Raw genomic sequence first — 27,484 nt, forward strand, 5'->3', positions numbered from 1 at the left:
GCAAAACCACAGCAACAATCACTCATTATGCAAAAAAACCTGCAGGTCGAAGCAGAAATCGTGCGAAATGTCGCATTCTGGATATGTGTCTTTAGCACATATCTATGGTGGTATGAGGTTGATTCATTTATTCCCCATCCACATCTTATATTCATACAAAAGGCACCAAAACTAAGACATCCTCAGTTATCCCCACGAGGAGAAAAAACAAAAACAAAAAACCTTAATACAAGACAGAAAAGGTTGCTAATGCATGAATAACTACAGGTTTGGGGTTTTACTTTCTACTAATAAATACACTGCTTTGTAGTAGAAGGAATGCTCACAGTAGTCACTATACCAGCAGCAGAAACTCCTGTAATACCATCTTGCATAGGTGCATTGTGCTGTGGACAGAACTACTAACTGCACACAACTTCATCCAAAACGCGTCATTCCCACATGTTGTTGAAAGCACCTGTGTAGAAATCTACTTGGACAGACTTTGTTTTGTTATCTTTACTGCAAATATCTCTGTAGCGCATGATAAAAAAAAAAATGCAATAGCAAGTGCCCGTAGTCAAATATCACAAGCTGGCAGGCCAACTGTACCCTGACAGGAGGTTGCTTTTCAACTTATTTGTGAGAACGCAGAACTCTTTGCTTTAAACAGGCATTGGTTACAAATATTACTCACTGTAAAGTTGCAATATGCTGATGGAACATTACATAAACCAGATGACAGCAGATAGCCGTAAGGAAAAGGACACAGCAAGGGAAAAAATAAATTCAATCAATTATAACATAGATATGAGGCTTACAAAAAAATAATACATGAAGAAGCACACAAGAAAACGTCTTTAGGCAACACTGCACCTTTTCTTTAAAGAACTTCTAATATGAACCACTCAATACAGTTTGCATAGTGCCATGCTGGTGCCTGGCTTACTGAACAAAACCTTCCCTCATCTCTGCAGACATGTTGAACACAGTATAAACTAGTCAGGTGGTGGGATTATCTTCAGGTCATGTGCTTTCTAGCAGGAAGCATTTGAATTAAGTTTTTGGCAGTCCATGGTTCAGTCTGTTTTATTGGCTTGTTCACAGTTCTGCTTCTGTATCATGCAGCGACGTACGATGCTGTCAAAACTACCAAGGTAGAATAATGCAATTATACGAAACAGTCCCATTGTGACAACCTAGAACAGAAAACAGACTAATTAAATCAGTTCTCAAAATCAGAACATTTTATGAATCTTTTTTTCATCCTCTTAATACATATGGTCAGATAGCTAGCAAGCTTGACAGAACAAAGTCAATCTACTCTTGTATATTCTAGGCCAGTTAAACCAAAGAGAATGTACTTTTAAATATTTTTACCTAAAAGTACAAAAATAGAGGTGAGTAAATGTATAAAAGTCATGTTAAGAGGCTGTGGTGACATCTAAACATTTTTATCAGTAATCTTTAGGTCCTTTAAATATTATCATTTATATTAGTGCAGACATCTTCCGCAGCGCTGCACCGAGTATATTGTCTTGTCACTTGACTGTCCATCAGAGTGGCTCACAATCTAATCCCTATCAGAGTGGCTCACAATCTAATCATCAATCTAATGTTTATGTATCTATCGTGTAGTGCATATATCGTAGTTTAGGGCCAAACTATAGGCTACTTTTCCACCAAGACGTTGCGTTTTAGGGGACGTTATGGTCGCATAACGTGCCCCTAACGCAACGCATGGTGGTGTTGAAGTTGATCAGATTGAGCTGCGTTATGCAGCTCTCAAACCAGCCGCTCCAGGATAGTGATGGGAAGTCCGGATCTTTGTAAGGATTCAGATCATTTGAATCGGATCATTGAAAAGATCCGGATCTTTGAACCAAATCATTTGAATCATTTTACTAGGTAAGCAGACTGGGTGAAATGACTAGGACAGGACTTTCCCTGCACTCTACATTCTGTATGTTCCTGTTTCTTCCAGACACACATCCACTGTGAACCGAATCTTTCATTGTGATGACCTGGATGATTCGACTCACAAAAAAGATCCGGATCAAATGAACGATTCGTTCATGATCCGGACAACACTACAGTCCCACCATGAGTCACCACAGTGCAGTGAATATTAATTAGCCATGTGGCTGGCCGGAGGAGGGAAGACCTCCTCCTCCAACATTACTGAGCATGTGCAAACAGTCTAACGTGGCTTAGACCAGTATAACGTACAGCATGCAGCACTTTGTTTAAAGGTGCTGCGTTACTATGTAACGCAATGTGTGCACTGTGAACAGCACATTGATTTTACAGTGCTGTGAGTTAGGCTGCGTTACTGGCTGCATGCTGCACTTTAATGTCCCACTGTAAAACCAGCCTTAGAGGCAAGCCAATGAACTTATCTGTATGTTTTTGGAATGAGAGAGGAAACAGGAGTGCCTGGAGGAAACCAACGCAGACACAGGAAGAACATACAAGCTCCTTGCAGATAGTGCACTGGCAGGGATTTGAACCAGGGACCCAGTACTCCAAGACAAGAGTGAGTGCTAACTACTACGCCACTGTGCTGCCTTAAATCATTTCAGATGAACTTCTGGATAGTTCACTGTTATAATGGACATTGGACAACTATCTACAATGTCCTGCTGTAGAGGACCTAAATGAGTAACAAAAGTGGGGACAAGGCCTGAAAACCATTATTTAAACAGTAGATACTTTATCAAGTTTGCTACAATAAAGAAACAGCAGCATTTCTTTGTCTACAGACAGCTGCAGCACCTGCAGTGTCTTGTCTGCATCACCAGCCCCCCAGACCAACACTAATGTTACACAACCACAACAGGAGTTTGATATCCAATTATAACTAACAGAGACTTCCTGATAAAGTTAGTTTCCTAGTGTTTAGGTAAGATTAGGATGATCTGTGGCCAGAAAGCACAAAGTGCTCTTAGGCCTGGTGCACACCAGAGGAGTTTTTCTGAGCGTTTTGAGTTTTTAAATCTGCTGCTAATGTTATCCTATGTGTCTATGCACACTGGAGCAATGAGGTTTTGTAAAAAACCCCATAGCATTACATTGGGAAGAGCTTTTAGAGGTTTCAAAAGCTCTTCCCAATGTAATGCTATGGGGTTTTTTACAAAACCTCATTGCTCCAGTGTGCACAGACACATAGGTTAACATTAGCAGCAGATTTAAAAACTCAAAACGCTCAGAAAAACTCCTCTGGTGTGCACCAGGCCTTACTTAGTTCAAGGCTGTCTAGAGAAACAGCCTGCCTCTGGTGCAAACAAAAATATCTAGTCAAGGTAGCCATTTGCCAATGGAGTGCGGTGTATTTTCCCATATGATTGATTACAGACAGACTCCCAGCAATCCAGATTTCCGTGTAAAGGACTGATCATTTCCAAGAGTGGAAGTGGATGAAAATGCATTTGAGCACTGTGCAAAATGGTCAGTTAGATTGAGCATACAAAAAAAATGTATTCAGTATTTCATGTTGCTGTACAAAACCATGCGACTGTTTCAGTAGTGTTTGATAGATTTTGACTGAAATCTAAACAAAACTGGTCTGACTTTATAGCTTTTTGTTTCTTTAAAACAAAACTGGGTAGTGTAGTGCATAGAGTAATGCAATATTTCCAGATCAGCATTTCAGTTTGCTAGGATTTATAGTTCATGCCAGAGTTTTATTGGTGTATGCATGTATGCACTGCCAGCACTTCGCTTTCTATGTAGGAAGACTTACTAGGATTCCCTTTTAACAGTAAAATAAGCAGGACCATGACAACATTTGAAGCAGCTGTTTTAACCGGTTTAATATTTCTTCCTTAAGTGGATACCTATGAACATCTTTGACTAACCAGAAGTTAAAACATTCGAGATGGTCAGTCAAATGGTAATAATTCCATACAATTTTAATGCAAACTCTATGCAATTTTGAATTGTGCCATTCAAATGTATGTCCTATTGATTTTGATTTGCTGTTTTCCAAGCTGCATACATTTAACATTAAATTGCACATGGAATGATTAGCTTCTTGTTGACCATGTCTAGCCTCAATGTCTGGCTGCATCAGGCAATGATGAACTCACACCTGTTCAACACCTTAGTATAGCACACTAGTACATGCGACAAAATTTAAATTCACTAATTCAGAACCCACCTGCTGAAGCCCCTCTGTGATGGATGTGACGGGAGACATTCCACATGTTAAAGAAGACAGCATATAGCCATCAGACCCAACAGAACTGTTGAAATTCCCTTGCTACAAGAAATGAAAGGATTTATTATGTTACATAAACAAATTAAAATACAGTGCTTGACTTGTGATAGTATTGAAAATGTAAATTTAAACCAAAAAGACCAAAACAAATAAACGCATGTAAGAATAATACACAAACATTTACACACTCAGTAATGCAAGACTATTGTGGCGTTGAGTAAGCAAGATTATGAAGATACCAGCAGGATGAATAACAACATTTTAGAAAAACTTCTATTAATCTCCTAGCAACCAATTCCCTAAACAGTGTACCGCCTCCACATGTTCTAAACTTTTTTTTTTTTTTAATTAGAAACAGGAAAAGAAAAACAAGTTGGACTTCTCAATGTCTTTTCCGAGGGAGGCTCTCTTCTAGAACACCTGGACAGAAAGTGAAGAATACAATCTCCAGTATAAACCAATGGCGTTGCCTTTACTGAGTGGCGTAACTAAGGAGCGTAGGGCACCAGTGAAAGTTTTACATGTGTCCATTACCAGCATATCACCAATGAAAAGCTAATAAGATGGATGAAGGAGATCCCCTAGTGGGCCACTCTGGTCCAGGGGCCCCAGTGTGGTCGCAACCTTTGCATCCCTTATTGCTACTCCACTGCCTTCACTCACCAGCTGATAGAAAAATAACACCAAATAACATTTAGTAGTTCATTAAAAATGTATTTTTATAAATGAGCAGAAAGTGGTGTTAAAAGGGGAAGCAGTAAAAAAAGGGCGCATATGGCTAATGGACAAAAAGGGCGCCGCCATAGACTGCAATGCAAAATATCGGCTATTGGGCGCCCGACAGGAAATTTGGGCGCCCAAGAAATAGCGGTTGCAGGGATAGTGTTAACAAAAGTTTTTGTTTACAGAATAAGGTTTATTACAAATATCTTTACTAATTGGTTTTGACTTTGTGCTTTATTTTATAGTTTTTTAATTTTGCTTATAGGAGGTTTTATTTTTTTGGTTTTTAAATTTCGCTTTCAGGATTGTAACAAGTAAATTTTCGTTTACACTTATTTTATCATTTTAAAATTCGTTTCCATACGTATAATGCTTAAATATCGTTTTTAACCTTATTCTATTAGAAATACATTGCTTTCTGTATTAACTTTGTTTTTTAGACTTATAATGCGTCGATTACACTTTTCAGACTAATTAACTAATACATCGCTTTTAATATTACTGTTACTTCAAGAATTTTAATGTGTACGTGAATGTAAGGCTATTAATTCTAGATTTTATATTAGATATAGAGAGAGATAGAATATATATATATATATATATATATATATATATATATATATATACACATATATATACACACATATATATATACACATATATATATATATATATATATATATATATATATATATATATATATATATATATATATATATATATACATATATATATATATATATATATATATATATATACATACATACATATACACACATACATATACATACATATACACATATATATATATATATATACATATATACATATACATATACATACATATACATATACATATACATATATTATATACACACACATATATACATATATATATATATATATATATATATATATATATACACATACATATATATATATATACATACATACATATAAAAACTTTTATCAACCCTTGTCTCAGGATCGCTTTGAACCTTGCACCCCTGTGACTGTTTTTGCTAGAAGCCACTGCTTTTCGTTTTTGTTTTCTCATTGTACACTATTGATGATTATAAGACCTTATTTGCAAAAATAATAGTAATATACCCTCATGGCATACATATTTAAAAAGCCAAGTTTCTAAGGTAAAAATATATGATGTTTCTTTAATATTCTGTCACTTTGTTTTCATTTTACAAGTCTTTTATTTTGGTACAGCATATGCAAAAATTGAATTGCCTTTGATTCAGTTTGCATACAGAATACACCAAGACATGGGCCTCAACCCTAAAACTTTCTAAACTCTATTCTACTACTTATCACAGGTAAAATGTTACTACATAGGTCTCTTGTAATTTTGCTAAAACTTTCCCAAATTTGATCATAATTTAGAAAATGACTTTTTTATGTTGGATTGAGATTGTCCGTACCTATTTTTTAGGTAATGTATGTCCGAGCTTTAAGACACACCAAAATGTATTCTACAACTCGTCTCGGTTAAAAATGATACCATATGTGCCTCATTTAGTAACAGACTGATGGTGCACTCTCCACAAATACACTGGACATTTATAAACGTCCAGTTGTCATTACGTGGTTAATGTAACTAAATTTTACATATTTCTCACATGAATTCTCACATTAATTCAGATCATGAAGGGTGAAGGATTGAATGGTTTCATACACACACGATTTATATACTTACTACAGCGTCTTTAACAATCAATCTGGCAACTTGGTCAGGTTGGCAAAGGCTTGAGGACTCTGAAATTAACTTCGTTTCCAGTGGCTTGGGGAAGAAAAATGGGGGTGGGGTGGAACCCACATGGGAGAAACCATTATTTCCAAAATATCACTAAGTAAAAACAACAATTGAGTAAATAACCTTTAATAAAAAGTTACCCACTACATAGAATTCTAATCTTAACTCCTTCCTACGGCCCTTTTGTGAGGGCAGTAGGCTTTTTTTATATTGCAAATGCAATCCTAATAAAAAAACACACTGATTCCACAATGATTTTTTGGCAATTGAGGTTAGCGATATATTTTCCGGGCTGCTAGGAACAGAAGAAGAACTGCAGAAAAAATGCAGCATGCAGGATGTATACAATTGGGAAAAATCAGATCACAGTAGTTTAAAAGTTCCTGTGATTTACATTATTTTGAAGAGGTTGTTGCATTTTGCATGTGTGGGACTTGTATAAAAACTTAAAAACATTTTTTTGTCTAGTTGTATCGAGCTTCTTGATAAAGCCCTAAGGCTAGGTCCACTCTATATACAACCACAGACCATCTTATACGATGGACAAATGGACATGTCAACGGTTCCTATGTTAAGCTATGAGACTGTCCACGTTTCTTCCAGCAAGGAGTGTGCTGGCCATGTCTCAATTGGGATTGTTCAATGGTATAGCCTATCCAATACAATGATTGTATTCTTCTAAAATAAAACTGATAAGTTTATAACAATATAGAACTTGTGGCAGTTTTCAATTAAATGTAAATTTCATCAAAGCCGGAATATTTAAATTACATTGAATTTTAATGCATTCATTCAAAAGAAACATTTTACATTATTTTGTGATTGTTTGCAAGTTAACACCACTGTGTTAAGAATGTAACTGTATAGCCTGTAATAGATACATCTGCTACTACATTATGCTAATAACACCCTGCAGTGTGCATTACCTCCTAAAGGGTGCTTAGTGGTGGATATAGATGTCAAAAGTTAATCAAGGTAGCCCCAGATATGCTCGATTGGGTTAAGGTCTGAGGAATTCGAAGGCTAGGTAAGTGGCTGGATGTCCTAGACCAGCTCTGAAGGACTCCCCAACAATTGTGGATGTATAACACATCATACTGTTCTGTTAGCAGGTCCCATCAGCCATAAGGAAGACAGTCAACATATTTGTGGTGGAATATTATCACGTGATGGTGCAGCTGAACAGCCCTTATTAATATGCCAGCATAACCTAGGATTGCACTTTATAACAATCAGTAGCAGATCTCTATATTTCCTTCTTATAGAACATTTAGCTGAACCTGTGACTGAACGGTCTATGAGTAAAACACAATTGGGTGTTCAGATTGACGAGGAGGAATGAGAGTATGGTTTACTCGCTACTAAGCAGGTTTCCCTTTATGTCAAAAACCGCCTAACACAATTATACATTTTGCATCACAGTTACTTGACACCCAGTAGCATTTCTAAGTATAACCCTACTGCTTCTAATCTCTGTCCCTAATGCTCAGCACCCAACCCAACCTTTTTCCATTTGTTATGGCAATGCCCCCCTATAGCAGACTTCTGGAAACAAACAGTTACATTTCTCCATGATACTATGCAGTCACCAGCTTCTTTAGACATCAAAACTTGTGTTCTGAATTTTTTTGATGAAGATACCTCTAAATTTGATAAAGCTTTCTGATTGAAACCACTTTTGCGGCCAAACAATGTATTACACTTTAATGGTTTTCCCTGATCCACCCTACATAATTGGGCTGGAAAACTACGTAATTGGGCTGGAAAACTAGGATAAAGAACTTACTCCCCCTTAAAAATATTGGCCTACCAACATAGGGGTTGCCCCCTTAAATTTCATAAAGTTTGGGATCGGTGGCTTAATCATGCTAATTTGTAACAGTTGCAGGTCTTCTGTACCTTATATCCTTCGGTTATCTATAGAATATGATCTCTTTTGTTCTTCCGACCCTCTACTTTGTTCCATTATTTCACTCTCAAATGACATATTCTCCATTATTGTATCATACTTCATGTGCTATTATATATTCCTGTATATGTTTTGCATAATGTTACTTCTGTACGTGTTACTGCCTATGTCTGATTCACAATTTTTTAATTGTACTTTTATCTTTATATTGAATAAAGAACCTTTTGGTCTATGAAAACTCTTGTTAGAACTTACTGGTATTTCTACGAATCCTCCAGGACGGATGGATAACATGAGTGATAGCTAGCTCCTCCCCCAAAGGAAACAAATCCGATAACATTTTTTGCATAAATCCACCATGTCCACACCACCCATCAGTATTTGCAGAGAAAATAGGAACATGAACAGTAATGTATCACATAGATCTCTCCCTTACATGATGAAAATGATCCACCAATAATAGGTCGGGAACTAAAGGTAGTCGTCCTGGAGGATTCGTAGAAATACTGCTACCGGCATGTTCTAACGGGAGTTCTCTCCTCATCCTCCAGGATAGCTGGATAACATGAGAGACCAATAAGAAATCACATTTCCTTAGGGAGGGAAGATATTCTGAAGTACCTGCCTGCCAAAGGACATATCCATCTGCAGATCAGACAATCATCTGCAGATCTGAAGATCTATCCTGGTGGATCTGATCTGCAGATGAATGTCTGTTAAACAAGGTGTGTATGAGGATCTGCAGATCTCATAGACTATGAATGCATTTTGCAGGAACGGATCTTTTGCAGGAACAGATCTTTTGCAGATACTGATCTTTTGAATGTGTACAGCATCTGTGTGCAGCATCTCACAAAGATTTCTATCTGATGGAGAGTTCAGCGCAATAGAGTAGATTGTGTAGGTATGGCTCTCATACTACATGGAAGGGGATAAAATTGATCTGTGATCTTTCATTTTCCAAAGACTATGGTCTGATGTTTGTATGCACCCTGAGACACCTTGCAATGGAGTCTTTGGATACTTTTAACCCCTTCTTTCACACAGGTGATAGAAAGCCTGTATCGGATGTTCACCAGGTGGGAAACACAGCAAAACTCATGGGTGGTGTGGACAGGGTGGATTTATGCAAAACTGTATCGGGTTTCCTTTGAGGGAGGAGCTAGCCATCTCTCATGTTATCCAGCCATCCTGGAGGATGAGGAGAGAAAAAAAAAAGTCAACATGTTTGGATGTACTTAAATGACAAAGATGAAGAGATACCGGTTGAGAGTAGGTTTCCTGCCAAGCTGCTCCTGTAGAGGCCAAGCAAATGCAGTGTGGTGGAATAATCAGCCACCTGCATCCCCTCCACTGGTGCAATAGATTAAAGTGAACCTCCAGACTAAAAATCTACTCAGCAGCACTGAAAAGGCTTAGTGTTTCTTTAACAGTTTCACAGCATCAGAACTTTGTTTTTCTTACATAAGCCTTATTTTTAGCTTTACAAAAGCTAAGCTCCACCCCATCAAAAAAAAACTGCACGGGCTTTTTTCCCCTGATGCTGTGCAAAGCATGATGGGATTTCCTATGTTGTTATTCACATTGCCTAGCAACTGGGAGGGGTGATCAGGACACAGGACAGTTGGAACTGTGTCTCATGCTCCCTGTCAACTCCTTTCAACCAAAAAGATGGCTGCCCTCATGAAATCAAACATTTGCCTGTTCTTTTAAAACTGGGTGGGTAAGAGATTATATTACCTATCTATTTTAAATTACCATAACTAATGTAACTTAATGACAGTATGTTTGTTTAGGCTGAAGTTCCACTTTAACTATTCATGGCCAGCACAGCAATGTCATAAAAGTCGCATGTATAAAGCTGCATTTGAAAGATATCCTTTTGGATCTCCTACTCTCCTCCCCAATAACTACATTACCAAAAACCCTATGAAAATATATCAATGATTAGGTGTTATAATTTGAAAAAAAAGAACTTAAGGAAGTACTGATAACAATTCTAAGGTAAGAATTGTGAAAAGTAAAGAAGATGGTGAATTCCACATCCTATTCGGAAAAGCTTATTAAGCCACTGCACAATATATGAATTACACTTCAGCTAAGGTATTTCCATTCTCCAGCAGAAGACTGACAGTTCTGAAAGTGTAGCATTGTTTAGATTACATTTAAAAGAAAATCTACTAGTTAAAAGCCTTAAAGTGAACCCGAGCTGAGAGGTATATGGAGGCTGCCAAATTTATTTTCTTTTAGGGCTCTTTCACACTAGCAGCTGTTCCGTCCGTTTTTAGCAGGGTAACATGAAGGTCTATTGACTTCCATGTTACCTTTCACATTAGACAAAGTGTTCCAGAACGTTATGTTGTAACACTTCTGGAAGCTTTTAATTGTACGATGCAGGCGGTTTCCTGTTGGATAAATTAGAACTAGCGTCGCTAATAGGCATCAAACCGTAACTTCGTCATGCCATTCGACATAACACGTGCATGAGATCGGGTTCATGCACGTGTTAACTAATGTGAAATAGCCTTTAAGCAATACCAGTTGCCTCACTGTCCTGCTGATCCTCTGTCTCTAATACTTTTAGCCATAGACCCTGAACAAGCATATGCAGATCAGATGTTTCTGACAATACTGTCAGAACTGATAAGATTAGCTGCATGCTTGCTTCTGGTCTAATTCAGACACTACTGCAGCCAAATACATCAGCAGGGCTGCCAGGCAACTGGTATTGTTTAATAAGAATAAATATGGCAGCTCCATATCACTCTCACCTCGGGTTCACTTTAACCTGTCAATGTATATTAAAAGAAGCACAATGGTCATAAAGGCCTCTAAAAATTAAAGACCCTCAATAGATGTATATAAACCTTACCTTTGATTTATTTTCTTCAGCAAACCCAGGGGTGTCCGTATCAGGAGGGTAGGCAATAGTAACATAGACGTTATATGGCTTTACCTGGCAAAACAAAGACTTCTATTACAAACCATATTCACTTTTAAATGTTTGGGACTCTTTAAATAATTTATCAGAATATAGCTGGCATAAAAGTTATGCTGTGTCCAAAAAGGTTATACAATTTTAATACGTGACAATCTAATCTTTAGAGATTGGCCTCAATTCACTAAACTTATCTCCTGTCTTTAAAGAGTAACTGTTATCCCCAAAAATGAAATTTAAATCTCTATAGTAATGTTTTATTTACTATTTAAGTGAGCCAAAAAGGCAATGCAGAAGTTAAAAATCAATCTAATTTTTTTACTACGTAGCCTTTTCCCCAAGCTCCGGACGCAAAGCCGCATATCAGATACTGCTTAGCATGCAGAGCATGCCTATGTCTGCCTGACCCCCCTCTCCCCCCCAGGACCAGGTGCCGATATATTCTCACCACCAAACAGCTGACCGCTCTGACACGGAGAGAGAGCGGGAGCACTTCCAGCGCCACCACCGCAGAGCAGCCGCCGCCGTGCATCTCTCTCTCACATCTCACATGTGACTCGGCGGCGGCGGGGTCGGGCAGACATAGGCATGCTCTGCATGCTGATATGCGGCTTTGTGTCCGGAGCTTGGGGAAAAGGCTACATAGTAAAAAAATTAGATTGATTTTTAACTTCTGCATTGCCTTTTTGGCTCACTTAAATAGTAAATAAAACATTACTATAGAGATTTAAATTTCATTTTTGGGGCTAACAGTTACTCTTTAATAACTCTTCTAGAGTTGTTACCATGGTGATAAGGCATGTAGTATTCAGGAAACATTTTACCTCAGGCAAGCCTAAAGTTAACTGTTCTGTCTTTAAATTAACTCTCCAATCCTTAAAATAACTCCAGAGTTAAAGACAGGCTGTTAATTAACTGCATGTGAAAATAACTACAGAGGAGGTAAATTAACTACAGAGGTGGTAAATTAACTACAGGAGTGGTAACTTAAGGAATGAAGAGGTAAGATAACTCTCTCACGTGTGGAGGTAAGTTTTCTCTTGCCTTATTATCTCTAGCATGATCTTAGTGAATTGAGGCCATTGTCAATTAGATGCAAATAATCCCTACTTGATGCAGAACTGTGCAAATTATGTATGCAAGTTTCTGTAGCTTGAAAATGGACCAACTGAATCCCTCCTTGGCTTCCTTTGACTGGTCCATTTTAAGATGCATAAATATCAATTCACAATCCTGCATCAACTAGGGATTAGTGGCAATGGTCATGTTCTCTTTTAATACAATGGCTATGTATAAAACTCTATGTACTTTTACTGGGGTGTGCAGTAATAAACTTACTAGTTACCAATTAAGGAATAGCCAGTCAGCTCATGATGACCTAGAGCCATTTAAAAAGGTATAAAAGGCTTAAAGAGACCAAAAAGTCCTCTACTAATAAGCAAATCTAAATGTAATGTTACATTGAAAGACAGGGCCAGGAGCCAATGAAATCGGCTCCTGACCTGTTCACAGAGCTCTGCCGTCATACAGACAGGTAGAGCCAGTGAGCTGCGGCGAGAGACGGTGGGGATTAAGCAGCAAGATCGGCGGGAGCGACAGAAACAGCGGATGCGCGCAGCGGTGGCTAATTGAAATCTACGCCCTGCCAGCCAGGTAATCACCATAATGGCGTAGATTTCAATTAGCTTGGTCCTAAAATAGTTAAAACAGAAGGTATTTACGATAATTCAGCTGTAAACTGTGGTTGTGTATCACTCCCAAATATGCAAATCATCTCTTTATGCCCCTGGAAGCCAATGCACACATCCAGAACTGCTGCTGTATATAATAAGCATGTACCGAATACATTTTACAGAGCTACACCAACAACATACATAAAACCCGTTTTGGACTTAGGCTGCATTTCCACTTGTGCGTTGCGAATCGCCGCGGTAAAAATTTGCATGCGGATGCGAATTTCGCATGCGGGTCTATGCGAATTTTCATGCGAATCCGCATGAAAATTCGCATACCCAAACCTCATGCGAATTTCCTATTAAATACATTGTATGCGATTCGCATAGCGGTATGCGATATGCGAATTCTGATGGCTCTGCCATGCAAATTTTTTCTGCACAGAAAGCTATGCGAATTTGCATGCGAAAAACTCATGCAAATTCGCGATAGTGGAAATGGGCCCTTGTTGGTCCTCATTGGATCAGAATACATCTTTATATGTATCAGGTTATGAACTTCAGCAGCAGGTGATCCCCATTTTTTTGCATTGCACCTCATTGATCAGTACAAAGTTTGCAGTGGTGGTATTTTGATTGATCTTTGTGGGTTGATACCTTATGGATGCAAGCAATTTTCACATTTCAGTGTTGCTCTCATTTATTCGACAATAACTTTTTCACCACGTTTCACATTTAAAGAGAAACCATCACCAAGAATTGAACTTCACCCCAATCAGTAGCTGATACCCCCTTTCCCATGAGAAATCTATTCCTCTTCTCATACGGATCATCAGGGGGCTCTGTATGGATGATTTTGTGGTGAAACCCCTGCCACAGTGTGATGTCAGCGCCTCACAGCTCTGAGGTCCTGGCACACTGTGGGAGCCTTGATGCATTGTGGGAAATAACAGCTGTTTTCAACTGCCAAAAAGGCAAGCAGCATCTCTTTCCAGTGAGATCACCTGCCAGCAGTAAAAATGTCACCATGTGATAAATGTCTGAATGTAAATCAGGGAGAGGTAGGATTTTACAATGAGCAAACACTGACTAAATCACTTATACATAATTTTTGTAAAAATTAAGCACTTTATTACATTATTTTCATTGGAGTTCCTCTTTACCTGATCTAGAGCTTATTTTTTTTTTCAGGACAAAATAGGCTTTTTGTTGGTGATATTTTCTTTTAGAAATTACTTTATTATTTCCTATGCATTTTAAAAGGAATGAAAATAAGAAAAAAAAATACAAAATTTCTCCAGTCCATTACAAATTGTATCCATTACATTTTAAAATAAATAGCGCTATGGTAGTTAAAACCCACACATTTTGTCTATTTGTCCCGGTTATTACAACATTTAAATCATGTTCCTAGTACAATGTATAGTAGCAATTTTGTATGCTTTTTTGTTTTCTTGTTGTACCCCATCAATAATTACAAGCCTCTATTTTCAAAACTAACAGTAATATACCCTCATGTCATACATATTTAAAAAAAAACTGAGTCCCTAAGGCAGCCTTTCTCAACCTTTTTACCTTGGAGTAACCCTGTAAATAACTTTTGGATCTCAAGGAACTCCTGCAAACAATTTTTTGGTCTCGAGGAACCCCTACATTTATTTTTCAGGAGGCATGGTCTTTAAATAGGTTGGGCTGCCAATTTCACTATCTCCTATTTCACTGCCACTCATTATACTGTCTCCTGAGCCCCCAATTTCATGCTTCTTGTTACAGTACCACCTATTATAGTGTGCTCTGTTATTCTTCCCCCACGATGGGGTAAAATGCCAAGGAACCCCTGCAGAGTCCTCAAGGAACCCTGGGGTTCCAGGGAACCCTGGTTGAGAAAGCCTGCCCTAAGATAAAATGGTATGTATTCTTTTAAATTCCGTCACTTTTCGGTTCTCTCTTTTACAAGTGCTTTATTTTGGTACAGAATATATTAAAATTACAATGTTATTACTTTTAATTCAGCTTGTCACAAAAAAGAATGTCACATGACATAGGGCTCAACTCTAAAGCTACATACACACATGCAACAACGATCGTTCGTTGTCAACGATGAACGATCTTTTAATTGAGGAAAGAACGATCTAAGTAAAGTTAGCTTTTAAAAGTGTGTAACGATCTGATTGTTCGAACGAACGTTACATCAAGTAAAGCAACTATTGCGCTTGCGCATAAAAATGAAAAGTTCCATGGAGAAATAGCGAAATGCACACGTCAAGCCTAGTACAAACGGCCGTTTACAACGATTAACTACTTTTGCAAACGATCGTTGTTGGAAAAAATCCGCCAAGCTAGATCGTTCGTTTTTAACGATCTAGCTCGTCAGTCGTTAGACTTAATGGTCGTTGGCTGCTTTTTTTTTTTAAACGACTATAGTCGCATGTGTGTACGCACCTTAAAACACTAACATCTATTCTTTAAGTTACCATGGTTGAAATGCTACCACATATGTCTCATTAGATAGCTAGCTTAGCATTTAGCAGGACTTTAACCAGTGCATGTGGCTTTCTATAGTGCATGTGGCTTTCTATAGGCTTTTTTTTTTTTTTTCTCCCCACAAAGTATTTTAGAGCCATACTTTTTTTTTTGAAGAGCCCCAGAAGAATTTGGACATCAGATAAAGGCAACAAATGTAAACATTAAGGATAAACTGAAGTGAAAATAAAAATAAAACAAGATACTCAACTAAGCAGAGGGAAGGCTCTCTGTCCTATAGAGCCTTCCCAGTCTCCTCACGGTGCCCGCATTTCCTCGTTAGTCTACGACCCATGAGTCCATTATTCTTTCAAGATACACCTATGGCTTTTTTTGCAGATAGTTTTTATCACTAATTGTTATAGATCCATCCTTCATTTGCATAGCTTCAGAACAGCCGAGACAAAAAAAAAAAAAGGGCCACAACTGTCACCATTTAAAAAAAGTACATCCAGGGCTATTGGAATATAAGCAGTTTGTAAGGTTCTATCTCTTGTAGTTTTTCTGAAATTTTCCCAAGTTTGATCATAATTTTTAAAATTACTTTTACTTTTTTTTTTTTTTTAACGATTTATATTTTTTATGTGATGGGGTCCAAGCTGGAAGAAACATCACAATTTATTCAACAACTAATTTTTATTAAAATTAGGTCACATATACCTCATTTGATAAACTGGATGCACAGAAATCCATTATTCTCAAAGTGCACCTATGGCTTTTTTGCAGTCCATTTTTTGCAATAACAGTTACCATTCTTTGTTTGCATAGCTGTACCAGCACTTGGTCGAATACGTTCTAGTGGTTGAACTCCCATCCATGTATGCACACAGCTGTACTGCTAAAGCACAAGTATGGCCTGTCCCAGCGTAGTAGCACAAAGCTGTGCGAGCTTTGTGTGGGCCCATGCATGTGCAATACAACCGCCCTCATACATGGATGGTAGCACAGCTGCTAAGGAGAGGGTCCCAGCAAGCAGTGGTGGGGTGGAGGAGGATCAGAGAAGCCTCTGGATCATCCACAGACTTGCCTCTACTGAGGTAAGTAACTTTTATCCCCACCCCCAGGTTTGCTCTGAGGGCTATTTCACACTGGCTGATTTTTCAGCACTTTGCTGATCGCCAGTGATCAGCAAAGTGCTGCTACTAATGTATCCCTATGGATAAATTCACACAGCACCGTTTGCGATTTCGATCAATCTCAAACACGCTGCATGCAGCATTTTGGGGGCAATTGCACTGTGATTCTCATTCTATTGAACTGGAAACCACACATGCAAATCGCGCTGAATCACTAAATTTTGCCCGCAAATCGCAATTGAAGCCGAATGCGATTGAGGCAAGCAGCACTCCAAGTGCCGAGTGTGAACCGGCCCTAAGGCTGGGAACACGCATAATTTTATTAAACATTGCAAACTTTCTACTGTCACGCCCGTGTGATTACTACAGACTGCCAGAACTATGGTGATTGAAGCGTGCGTTAAAACATGCACAAAATCGCCTGCGATAATCCGTGGCCATTTTCCGTGATGCAAGAGCAGTCTTAGCCTAAGGATGATAACTGTTACAGGCTGTAACCGCAATCATTCACAAAAAGAAAGGCATAGATTTGGCTCAGGGAACACAGTCCCATGCGTCAATCAATGCTGCCTTGGGAATCATTAGGAGCATACGTATATGCACGTGCATGCATGAGAGCACCTACATACACCAGAGCTTGTACACATGCACAAGAGCATGTGCAAATGCCACTGGAGTTCATGCTTGCATGCGATTGCACGTGCAAGCATGCAATCGCATCTGGAAATGTACAAGGACGTAATACTTACTGTACATCTGTGCTGCTGTACTGACAGCTACACGGGGCATGCCTGCATTTTTACAGGGGAGGAGCCGAGGAACACAACATTTAGATTTTTAAATTTACAAAAAAAAAAAAAAAAAAAAAAAGTCACCGACTGACTCAGGGAACACATGTTCCCTTTCATCAATCATGGTGAAGATATCAAAATCTCTCTGTTTAGGCTTCTTGCACACCAAGACGTTGCATTAGGTGCCACGTTAAGGTCGCATAACGTGCACCTAACACAATGTATGGTGCTGCAAGAGCCGACGGTAGAGTGAGCCGTGTTAGGCGGCTCGATTCCTATGTCTCCCAGAGTGGCGCCGATTGGCCAGCGGGACCACGTGATGCAGAGCGAGACACTCCGCATCACGTGGTCCCGCCGGCCAATCAGCGCCCGCCAGTGCAGTGAATATTAAGTAGCCATGTGCGCGGCTACTGTAGCTGGCTCTCCCCGCCTCCTCTCCGCCCCCCACTGCGCATGTGCAAACAGTCTAACGCGGCTATAGCCGCTCCAACGCCGTAGCATGCTGCACTTTGCGCAGAACGTGCAGCGTTACATGTAACGCAACGTGGGCTGTGTGAACAGCCCACTTGTGTTACATTGCTGTGCGTTGGGGGAGCGTTACAGGCGCACTAACGTGCGCCTGTAACGTCTTGGTGTGTAAGCAGCCTTAGGGGATATTCCTGTTAAATTTTAAACAAATTAAATGGGATACAAGAGCTACCTACCCAAAACGTATAAGCCATTATATAACTATTATCTGGTAATGAAAAGCATCCAGGTTTTGTAAGGCAGGTAAAAAAAAACCAAAACAAAAAAAAAAAACGGGGATTCCCTATAACTGGAATTTTTCAAAAGGGATGTAGATCTTGTTGCTTACATTTTTGAAGCCACTGGTGTAAGATGGAGATAACCACTTTGATTATATTGCAAATTATAGCAGTTGAGGTGTTTTTAGTAAAAAGTAATACCCTCGGATAATAGGGTGAAATTGGGCGCAGAGTGGTAACTCCTCAGTTGTAAAGTGATATGGAGGCTGCCATATTTATTTTCTTCTAAAGGACCACTCCAGACAAAAAGTAAGCAGTTAAAATCTGACAGGACAGGTTTTGGACTAGCCCATCTCCTCATGGGGGATTCTCAGGGTTTTCTTTGTTTTCAGTAGCATTTCCTAAACAGCAGTTTAACTGCCAAAGCAGTAAGATACCAGCCAGACTCCCTATTCATTTGAAAACTATTTTGGGAGTTAAACTTAGCAACTGCCGTACAAGAAATGCTATTAAAATCAAAGGAAACCCTGTGAATCCCCCATGATGAGAAGGAAATAGTCCAAAACCTGTCGGTTCTGCCAGATTTAAACTGCTTTCTTATTTTCCCTGGATTGCTCCTTTAAAGAGAACCCAGAGGCATGTCCTGTGCAGAATGACATGCCTTTGGGTCTTGATATTGCCGCCTCTAGTCTCCCCCGGGGTCTTCTGTACCCCCTGTAAAAAGCACCCAGCTAGCGACAGTCTCCTTGTCGCTAGCAGTCTATTTACCTTCTGTATGTCAGTCAATGCATGCTCCCCGCTTCTGTCCCCACCGCTGCCCGCCTCCTGTGAGCTTACTCCAATCGGAAGCTAAGCCGCGACCCAGGAAGTACCTCCGAGGCCGCAGCTTAGCTTCCGATTAAAGGAAGCTCACAGGAGGCGGGCAGCAGTGGGGACAGAGGCAGGGAGCATGCATTGAATGACATACAGAAAGTAAATAGAATGCTAGCGACAAGGAGACTGTCGCTAGTCGGGTGCTTTTTACAGGGGGGCACAGAAGACCCCGGGGGGAACTAGAGGAGGCAATAGCAAGACCCAGAGGCATGTCATTATGCACAGGACAAACCTCTGTGGTCTCTTAAGATTTAAAATACCCGCCTCGGGTTCTCTTTAAGCAATACCAGTTGCCTGGCTGTCCTGCTGATCTTCTGCCTTTAAGATTTTTAGCCACAGACCCTGAACAAGCATATGCTGATCAGGTGTTTCTGACAATATTGTCTCATCTGACAAGATTGGCTGCATGCTTGTTTCTGGTGAAAAGACAGACACTACTGCAGTCAAATAGATCTGCAGGGCTGCCAGGCAACTGGCATTGTTTAAAAGGAAATAAATATGGCAGCCTTCATGTACTGCTCACTTCAGGTTCCTTTTAAAATCAGTTAAATGAGCAAATTGAGCCCAAAGAGAATGCCATAAATTTGGAAGGCTCAAACCTCTATGTATAGCCCTACATAAAAGCAAGTTTGGCAAGGGCTGTTTAATGAAATGGCTGAGCTAGAAGATAATCATAAGGGGAGCTAGACAAGAAACTGAGCCGTTTCTGCAAAAATGTATCAGGTGTGGATGAAAATGACAGCTAGTGAGGGCTGCGGGATCTAGGGAAGAGAACAAAAAATAAATAAATAAATACTTACCCAAGAAGAGGTAAGCCTCTGGATTATCCAGGGGCTTCCAACTAACAAGATAAGCACCAACCTTTTTTTCAGGCTGCCTTGGGTTGATTTTAACCACTTTACCCCCGCCCGTACGAATTTCTCCGTCCCTTTTTCCATCCTTTAACCCCCAGGGACGGAGAAATCCGTACTTTCCGCGTTCCCAATGCTGTCCGCGCTCCCGCTCGTAAACACGCCGCCCGCCGCTAGTAAACACGCCGCCGCCCGCTCGGAGATCAATGAACGGGAAAATCCATTCCCGTTCGTTGATCTAAGCCCCACAATGATCCGCTGCTCTCCTATGGGCAGCGCGATCATTGTGAGAAAAAACTCACGTGTCCAGCCTCCTTATACTTCCTCCAAGCTTCCGGAAGGAAGCTTGGAGGTCGCATTAAAACAAAAAGTTACTGTGGCCATCTTGTGGCCAAATAGTAAACTACACCCTACACATTTTTCACATACAAATAAATGATTTTTACACAAAAAATTAACTCATTACCTCCCACACTCCCCATTTTATTTTTTTTTTTGTAATTAAAAAAAAATTCAAAAATTTACAATTAAAAAAAATACATAGTTACCTTAGGGACTGAACTTTTTAAATATTTATGTCAAGAGGGTATAACACTGTTACTTTATAAACTATGGGCTTGTAATTAGGGATGGACGCAAAACTAAAAAAAATGCACCTTTATTTCCAAATAAAATATTGGCGCCAAACATTGTGATAGGGACATAATTTAAATGGTTTTATAACCGGGACAAAAGGGCAAATACATTTCATGGGTTTTAATTACAGTAGCATGCATTATTTAAAAACTATAATGGCCGAAAACTGAAAATTATTTTTTTCCCCACATTTTTCCTATTTTCCCATTAAAACACATTTAGAAAAAAATAATTCTTGGCATAATGTCCCACCTAAAGAAAGCCTAATTGGTGGCGGAAAAAACAAGATATAGTTCATTTCATTGCGATAAGTAATGATAAAGTTATAGACGAATGAATGGAAGGAGCGCTGAAAGGTGAAAATTGCTCTGGTGCTCAGGGGGTAAAACCCCTCAGTGGTGAAGTGGTTAAAGTACTGTTGCTATTACTGCCAGGATGACTGATAAAAGCTGTGGAACATAGGGCACATGACAAATTCAAAATAAACAAAAAGGGAATGTATAAAGAACAGATTGTAACTCCAAATAAAAGCAATGAAAAATAAAAAATGCCCCAGACTTGACTTGCAAATACTACAAGATCTGCTCAAATAATGTTGTCATCCACCTTAAATCTACTCTTGAATGTCATGAAAGGCCAGGAATAAGCTGAATTTGTATATTTCACAAGGTCTACAAATTTAAAAGCAACTTTAGACCAGTTTTGGTTTTAGATATAGATTGTACAATCTCTGCTCATATACCAGCAACAAAATGAATCCCCTTTACATACCTCACTGAAAACCTGATCAGTCTGGGTTTATAAACTGGTGAGGGGTTAAAAACCATATGGAATGAAAATTCCCTTCCAAATACAATGCACATTAAATTAAAAAAACTTTGCATCCATCAAAATATAAGACTTGTAAGTGTAGAAAGTAGATAGTCTGTGCAAAATGGCGTAATGAACAATTGTATAATAGGAGGATAGTTAAATGCAACCTTAACATCTGATTGTAAACATAGCAGAAACAGAGGATCCCCATGCATAATGCCTTATCTTATTGAAACCCTGCAAGCACGTGTAGGATGAAGTAATTTAATTAGTGATATACAGGTCCTTCTCAAAAAATTAGCATATTGTGATAAAGTTCATTATTTTCTGTAATGTACTGATAAACAGACTTTCATATATTTTAGATTCATTACACACAACTGAAGTAGTTCAAGCCTTTTATTGTTTTAAATATTGATGATTTTGGCATACAGCTCATGAAAACCCCAAATTCCTATCTCAAAAAATTAGCATATCTTGAAAAGGTTCTCTAAACGAGCTATTAACCTAATCATCTGAATCAACTAATTAACTCTAAACACCTGCAAAAGATTCCTGAGGCTTTTAAAAACTCCCAGCCTGGTTCATTACTCAAAACCGCAATCATGGGTAAGACTGCCGACCTGACTGCTGTCCAGAAGACCACCATAGACACCCTCAAGCAAGAGGGTAAGACACAGAAAGAAATTTCTGAATGAATAGGCTGTTCCCAGAGTGCTGTATCAAGGCACCTCAGTTGGAAGTCTTTATAATTTGCCATTTATTGAAATAACACTAATATTCTTGCCTGCAAAATGATTGCATCTCCTCGACCGATTTGTACCAACGTTGCGAGATTACGGAAACTGTCACTTGTCACTCAAAAAAATTGATGGTCATCTGAGAAATTGATGGAAAAACCGTGAGGTGGTTACGGCTTTTATATATGGCTGCATACAAGACCTCTTGGCTCAATTACAGGCACAGACTAAGTTTATGCCCTCCCCAGCAAACATACACAGGATCTGAAAACTGCATGCAAAAGAGACATCATTTCCACATATTGCAATACATGTTAGTAGGGACAGATGGATGAGGCACGTACTGTATTTTGGATTGTAGACTGCAAAATATCAGCGGCAGTTCCAGATAATCTGTACACTGTACCTGAGTTTACAGATTCTTGGACCGGTCACAGATGCTTCTATAAGATCTTTGCAGACCGCTAAAGGTGCCTTCTGTCACATCAATAATGAATAATGTTATGCTGTTATTTTTGATATATTTCTTTGCCAAACTGGGACTTGTATGATGTTAGAGACTTTCGTAAGCCGGTCAATTATTGTCCAAACTGCAGTAATGCACATCAGCAAAATAACATTTATGAAGGTTAGTTGTAAAAAGGAGTTTGTTGTGGGCACTGAGGTGTGTTGCACAGCTTGCCTTGTATTTTGCCATATGAAATAAGCAAATTGCAGAGTCGATGCAGAGTCTTGTTTTTCCGGCAGTACAATGAGCCACAGCTGGTATCGGCTGACAGGGCCGAGAACCATCGAAGTTTAGTTAATAAGTTCAGCCTGTGTTAAGAACATCGGCATCTCACTTTCTAGGATCAGCTGTCTGGAAAATGTCCACACCAGGAAGGTTACAATAGTCACAGTTTTTTTAGTGCCATGTAACCAGGAATAAGTGATGGCTTTTGCTGGTAGAGTACTGGTATAACTTACTAACTAGCAGTTTTTATTTTAGTTCGCAAGGAATTCACAATTCAATGCACAACATCACCTGCAAAGTGAAAAAGTAAAATAGATTGTCTAGACTCACCTCAAGTTACCATTCAATCTGGGACCTCAAAGCTCAAAAGCACACCACCACCCTGGTACTATGCCTGACATAACGTAACACACAGCCCACCAAACAGGCCAAATTCACAGTAGCTGCAACATGATGTTCTGATGCTCTAAAGATAACATCATCTCAACCTCTACACCACAAACGAACCGGAAGATTTTACCTTGGGCCCTACATATTAAATCTGCTGACTGCCTTTGCAGAGGTCAAGCGCCGACTGGGAAAAGAACCTATGCAAGTTCTAGCTTTCCGCTCCTTCAGGGGCAAAAAAAAAAAAAAAAAAAAAAAAAAAAAAAAATATTAAAAAGTGGCCCACTTAGGATATGACAACCTTCCTGGAATAAATGTAAAACAATACCATAATAACAGCAGAGCACCAAAAATACAAATCAAGGTTAAACACTGCTAGCAAAATTGGAACTAGGTGTTGAGGTTGCTTTGCATAAGCTTTTTTCTAATATATCATGTAAACTGAAGCCAAACAGTTGTGAACGTCTAAAGGTAAGGCAGGAATGCATTCCAAAAATTACATTTCATGGCTTCAGTTTATGGCCTACTGATCTTTCCAGTGCCATGCACAAAGCTTGAGGTGAATAAGCATCTTCAGTAACTAATTAAGCACACATACTTGACCACTACAATGACCCTTATTGCGAATAACCAATGATCCTTAAAAGCTATTCCAGTAAGTACACAGTCTAATGCACATATTATATAAAATATGGCATTACAGGAGTAGTATAAGAGAGGCAAGTGGTATGAGAGTTAAATAAGGAGAGAAAGATGAGAAGGAAAAGACTGAATGTATCCAATTATTTGACACCCTCTTCCTCTAGCACCGGTGATACTAGATTAATATGGAAGCGATAAGAACAGATACTGAACCTCAGTCCTTGATGGTCACAGTCATGCCAGTGTTTAGGAAAGCCTGAGAAATGGAGAAATGTATTCTACTTAATAAACCACAAGTTTCTTATTCTTTCCCATCAATTAATTTGAGCTGTGCCAAAAAAGTGAGTACCTCAGCCCTTAAAGACTGGAGTTCGACATACCTGAGCTACGGGATTTGTCCAGTGGGTCACAAGGATTATACAGCAAGGCAAAGGTTATACAAAGGAGGCAAAAGTGAAAAATAAATAAAAATCCCTCATTAGTACCATTGATCTTGGACCATGCATAACTGGTATATCATTTTGGCTCAGCCTGCAGTAATGTCTTCAGATCTTCAACAACTTCCCTAGGATTATACGTGAACTATGAACACAATTGCATGTTCAAAGGGTGGCAGGGTGTGGGAGAATGTCTTTAGCCACATGACCCAAAAAAAAATCTTTAGTAGACTGGAGTAAATTAGGATGGATTGTTCTTCACTGGGTATTTTACATAAATAATATAATAAGCTCCACACTTTGGTGCAGCATTTTTATTTACGGTAAATTTTTTTAAATCTTGCCTTTTTCCAGTTTAGCCACAGTTTCTAGTAAAATCGTATTGCTGGAGTATGTTCAGGTAAATGGGAGTTAATTATTCACTATTAGGAAGGTCTTAGAACTGAACTCGAATTTAAGTAAATAATGATGGTGGGGTGTCCAGGACTGCAGCAGTCCTCCACTAGAACGGGAAATTTAACACAAATTTAGATTCTGTGCCAGAAAGGGGTAGATGACCCCTATATTATGTGCCTTTTTCATCTCCAATTTGGCTAAATTCCACCACTAATTCCATTATAAATCAAGGAGGTTGACAGACAATTTCACCAAATATGACCAAAGGATTCACAGAAGCTAACAATTAGGCAGGGAACAGACTTGTCTGTCAGTTTTCTGTGGGTGGTTTTTTTGCATGCATTTCAGCACGCCAGGGGCCATATGCAATTAACTTTTCTACTAGGAGATAATTTTTCATCTTCTATTTTGAATAACTTTTCAGGACTTTTCAATGGAAAAAGTACCAAACAGATGAAAAAAGTACTGTCAAAATTATTTGGAGTATTTTTGAGTATTTTTTTTTTTTGCTCGCTGGAATTTTAAATATATCACCTATGAGAAAACTCAGGACAAAATGTGTGTTTGTATGTGGGTAAACATGCATGTTTGTTTTCAGCAACTAATGTAGTAGGGATGTCTAAAATGCACAGAGTCAAATAGAGCTGCATTGTGGTCATTTTTTTTTTTCTGCACACGAATAATTTATACACGTGACCTAGCCCTATGTTTATATGGGTTCTTAGTTTAGCCAATTTCGGATGGCAGTAGTTGAAACCTACACCCAGTTTGTGCCTGCCTAAGCCTGCCAGGTCGTAGTTTTCAACTTCTGCACGCTGCATGGACCTGCATCAGCGAGTCTTTACAAAGACACCAGTTGTACTACAAAAACATTTGACACTGACTGAGACAACGGACATAACGTTTTGCAACATGCTGTTTTTTTATTTATTTTTTTGTTATTTTAACCCTTTGTGGGAATGGATAAGGGCTACTTGGGTGGACATATGCATTTGGTGGCTTCCTGATTATTAAGGATGCTTTCAAATTTCACGACAAGTCCCAACATTTTACTATTACACTCTTTTTTGTGTAAAAGGGAGGTAGAGAACAGGCCCCTTGACCTGCAGCACTGATTACTTTACAAGGTGAAGGGGTATGGAATGACTTGTGCTACCTTCCCATGCAAGATTTCAGCCCGTCAATGTTTTATTGTTGCAAATTATCAGAAGGGCAGGCAATAAATACCGGTATTTATTAAACTGATTAAATAATTACTGTGTAGGTAATATCAAGCTTTTACAGCAGAACATTCAACAACATTACTAAATCCCTGTACACACAACAGTTTTCTCTGCCGAATGCAGGTCAAGGGCATTGTTCATTGTTCTCCTACACACCCTTCTCCCTTTGTTTAGTGCTGCACCGTTGCTCTCCTCTGCATACCAACAGATGAAGTCGCTAGACTGGGGGCTAGCAACCTGCTTCCACAGCCTCTTCCCTTAAACTGTTGCCCAAGGGTCCATGTCCCAAATCCTGCCTGTCAACAGCCCTTTTATGTGCATATGAGGCTTAAAAAAAAAATTCATCTGATTTCAAAGACAGGAGTTATAAAAGGGGGAAAAAAATAAATAAATAAATAAATCTTGCTGCCGGTAGTAAACATCTAAAATCCACAGTACTCTACATGTTTCATTGGTATAGAGAGGACCCCGGGCCGGTGGCAGAGAGCGGAGCGGGACATGTCGGCTCAAAGGGGCTGGAGGAAACCCCAGGTAAGTAGATCATGGGGAAGCATTATTTGGCTGACATTTCCTACAAGGCTACGTTGTTGTCATTATTTGGCTGACATTTTGGAGCTGCATTTTAAAGTCTTATAATGCAGCTTACCGCACTGCAATGATAAGTCTATGTGACGTTCACAGTGCGACGTTAGCGTTGCATTGTAATGTGTAACGTTATGGTAATGCACTGCTGCAGTGCGTTACCTATAAAAACGCACATGTTTCCAGGTACAGGGAAGCATACTTTTCATTGCGTTTACTTTATCTACTGTATGCAACGGTAACGCAGCATTAATACCTTTTTTGGGGTGTTGCATTGTAATGCTGCATTTTGACTTTAATGTTGCATCATAATGCAACGTCCCACTGTGAACCTAGCCTAATACTCCTAAGTGCAATAACAAGCATTTAAAAATAAAGTTTGGGCCACTTGATACTTCGGGAACCGTCCTCCCTATAATCACACAAGTATTCAGGATTGTAAAATACAAATCTGTGGTGCAGTCTGAGATAATCCCAAATGCAAAGAACCAGTGTATCACAATCTTACCTGGGGCATCTTCTGTGCAACAGTGCTAAATTCTCTGCACTTGTGCTGCTGCTAAGTGTTGCATGCATTTTCAATGAGTGTTTTATCCATCTGCAATCAGCCTGCAGTCTTCAAATAGAGTAGCACAGGATTGCTTACTTACCATTCAGCTGTGTTGGATGGTGTATGTCCACATAAAAGCCTCTTCCTGCTTAATCACTTTGCATGACATAGTGATCAGTTAACGTCATAGCTGCATTGCTCAGTGTTATTACTGTTTGTTACCTTACATAGTTCACATGTAAACGTGTGCTATTCCTGCAGAAGCGAACAGCAGCATCC

General features: G+C 39.1%; 1 protein-coding gene across 4 annotated transcripts in view; it reads right to left on the bottom strand.

Moving 5' to 3' along the window:
• Positions 1–483: 483 nt before the first annotated feature.
• The window catches only part of KDSR (3-ketodihydrosphingosine reductase), a 60,074-nt gene continuing 33,073 nt past the window's right edge, over positions 484–27,484 (bottom strand). For all 4 annotated transcript variants that reach the window (XM_068236781.1, XM_068236779.1, XM_068236778.1 and 1 more), the window contains exons 8-11: positions 11,468–11,551; positions 6,630–6,713; positions 4,139–4,240; positions 484–1,178 (exon numbers count right to left, since the gene is read on the bottom strand). In XM_068236781.1, coding sequence (XP_068092882.1) covers positions 1,059–1,178; positions 4,139–4,240; positions 6,630–6,713; positions 11,468–11,551 — 390 coding nt within the window. In that variant the 3' untranslated portion in view covers positions 484–1,058. The remainder of the gene's footprint in view (positions 1,179–4,138; positions 4,241–6,629; positions 6,714–11,467; positions 11,552–27,484) is intronic.

Source organism: Hyperolius riggenbachi, chromosome 5, assembly GCF_040937935.1.
Source record: "Hyperolius riggenbachi isolate aHypRig1 chromosome 5, aHypRig1.pri, whole genome shotgun sequence".
Taxonomy (NCBI): domain Eukaryota; kingdom Metazoa; phylum Chordata; class Amphibia; order Anura; family Hyperoliidae; genus Hyperolius; species Hyperolius riggenbachi.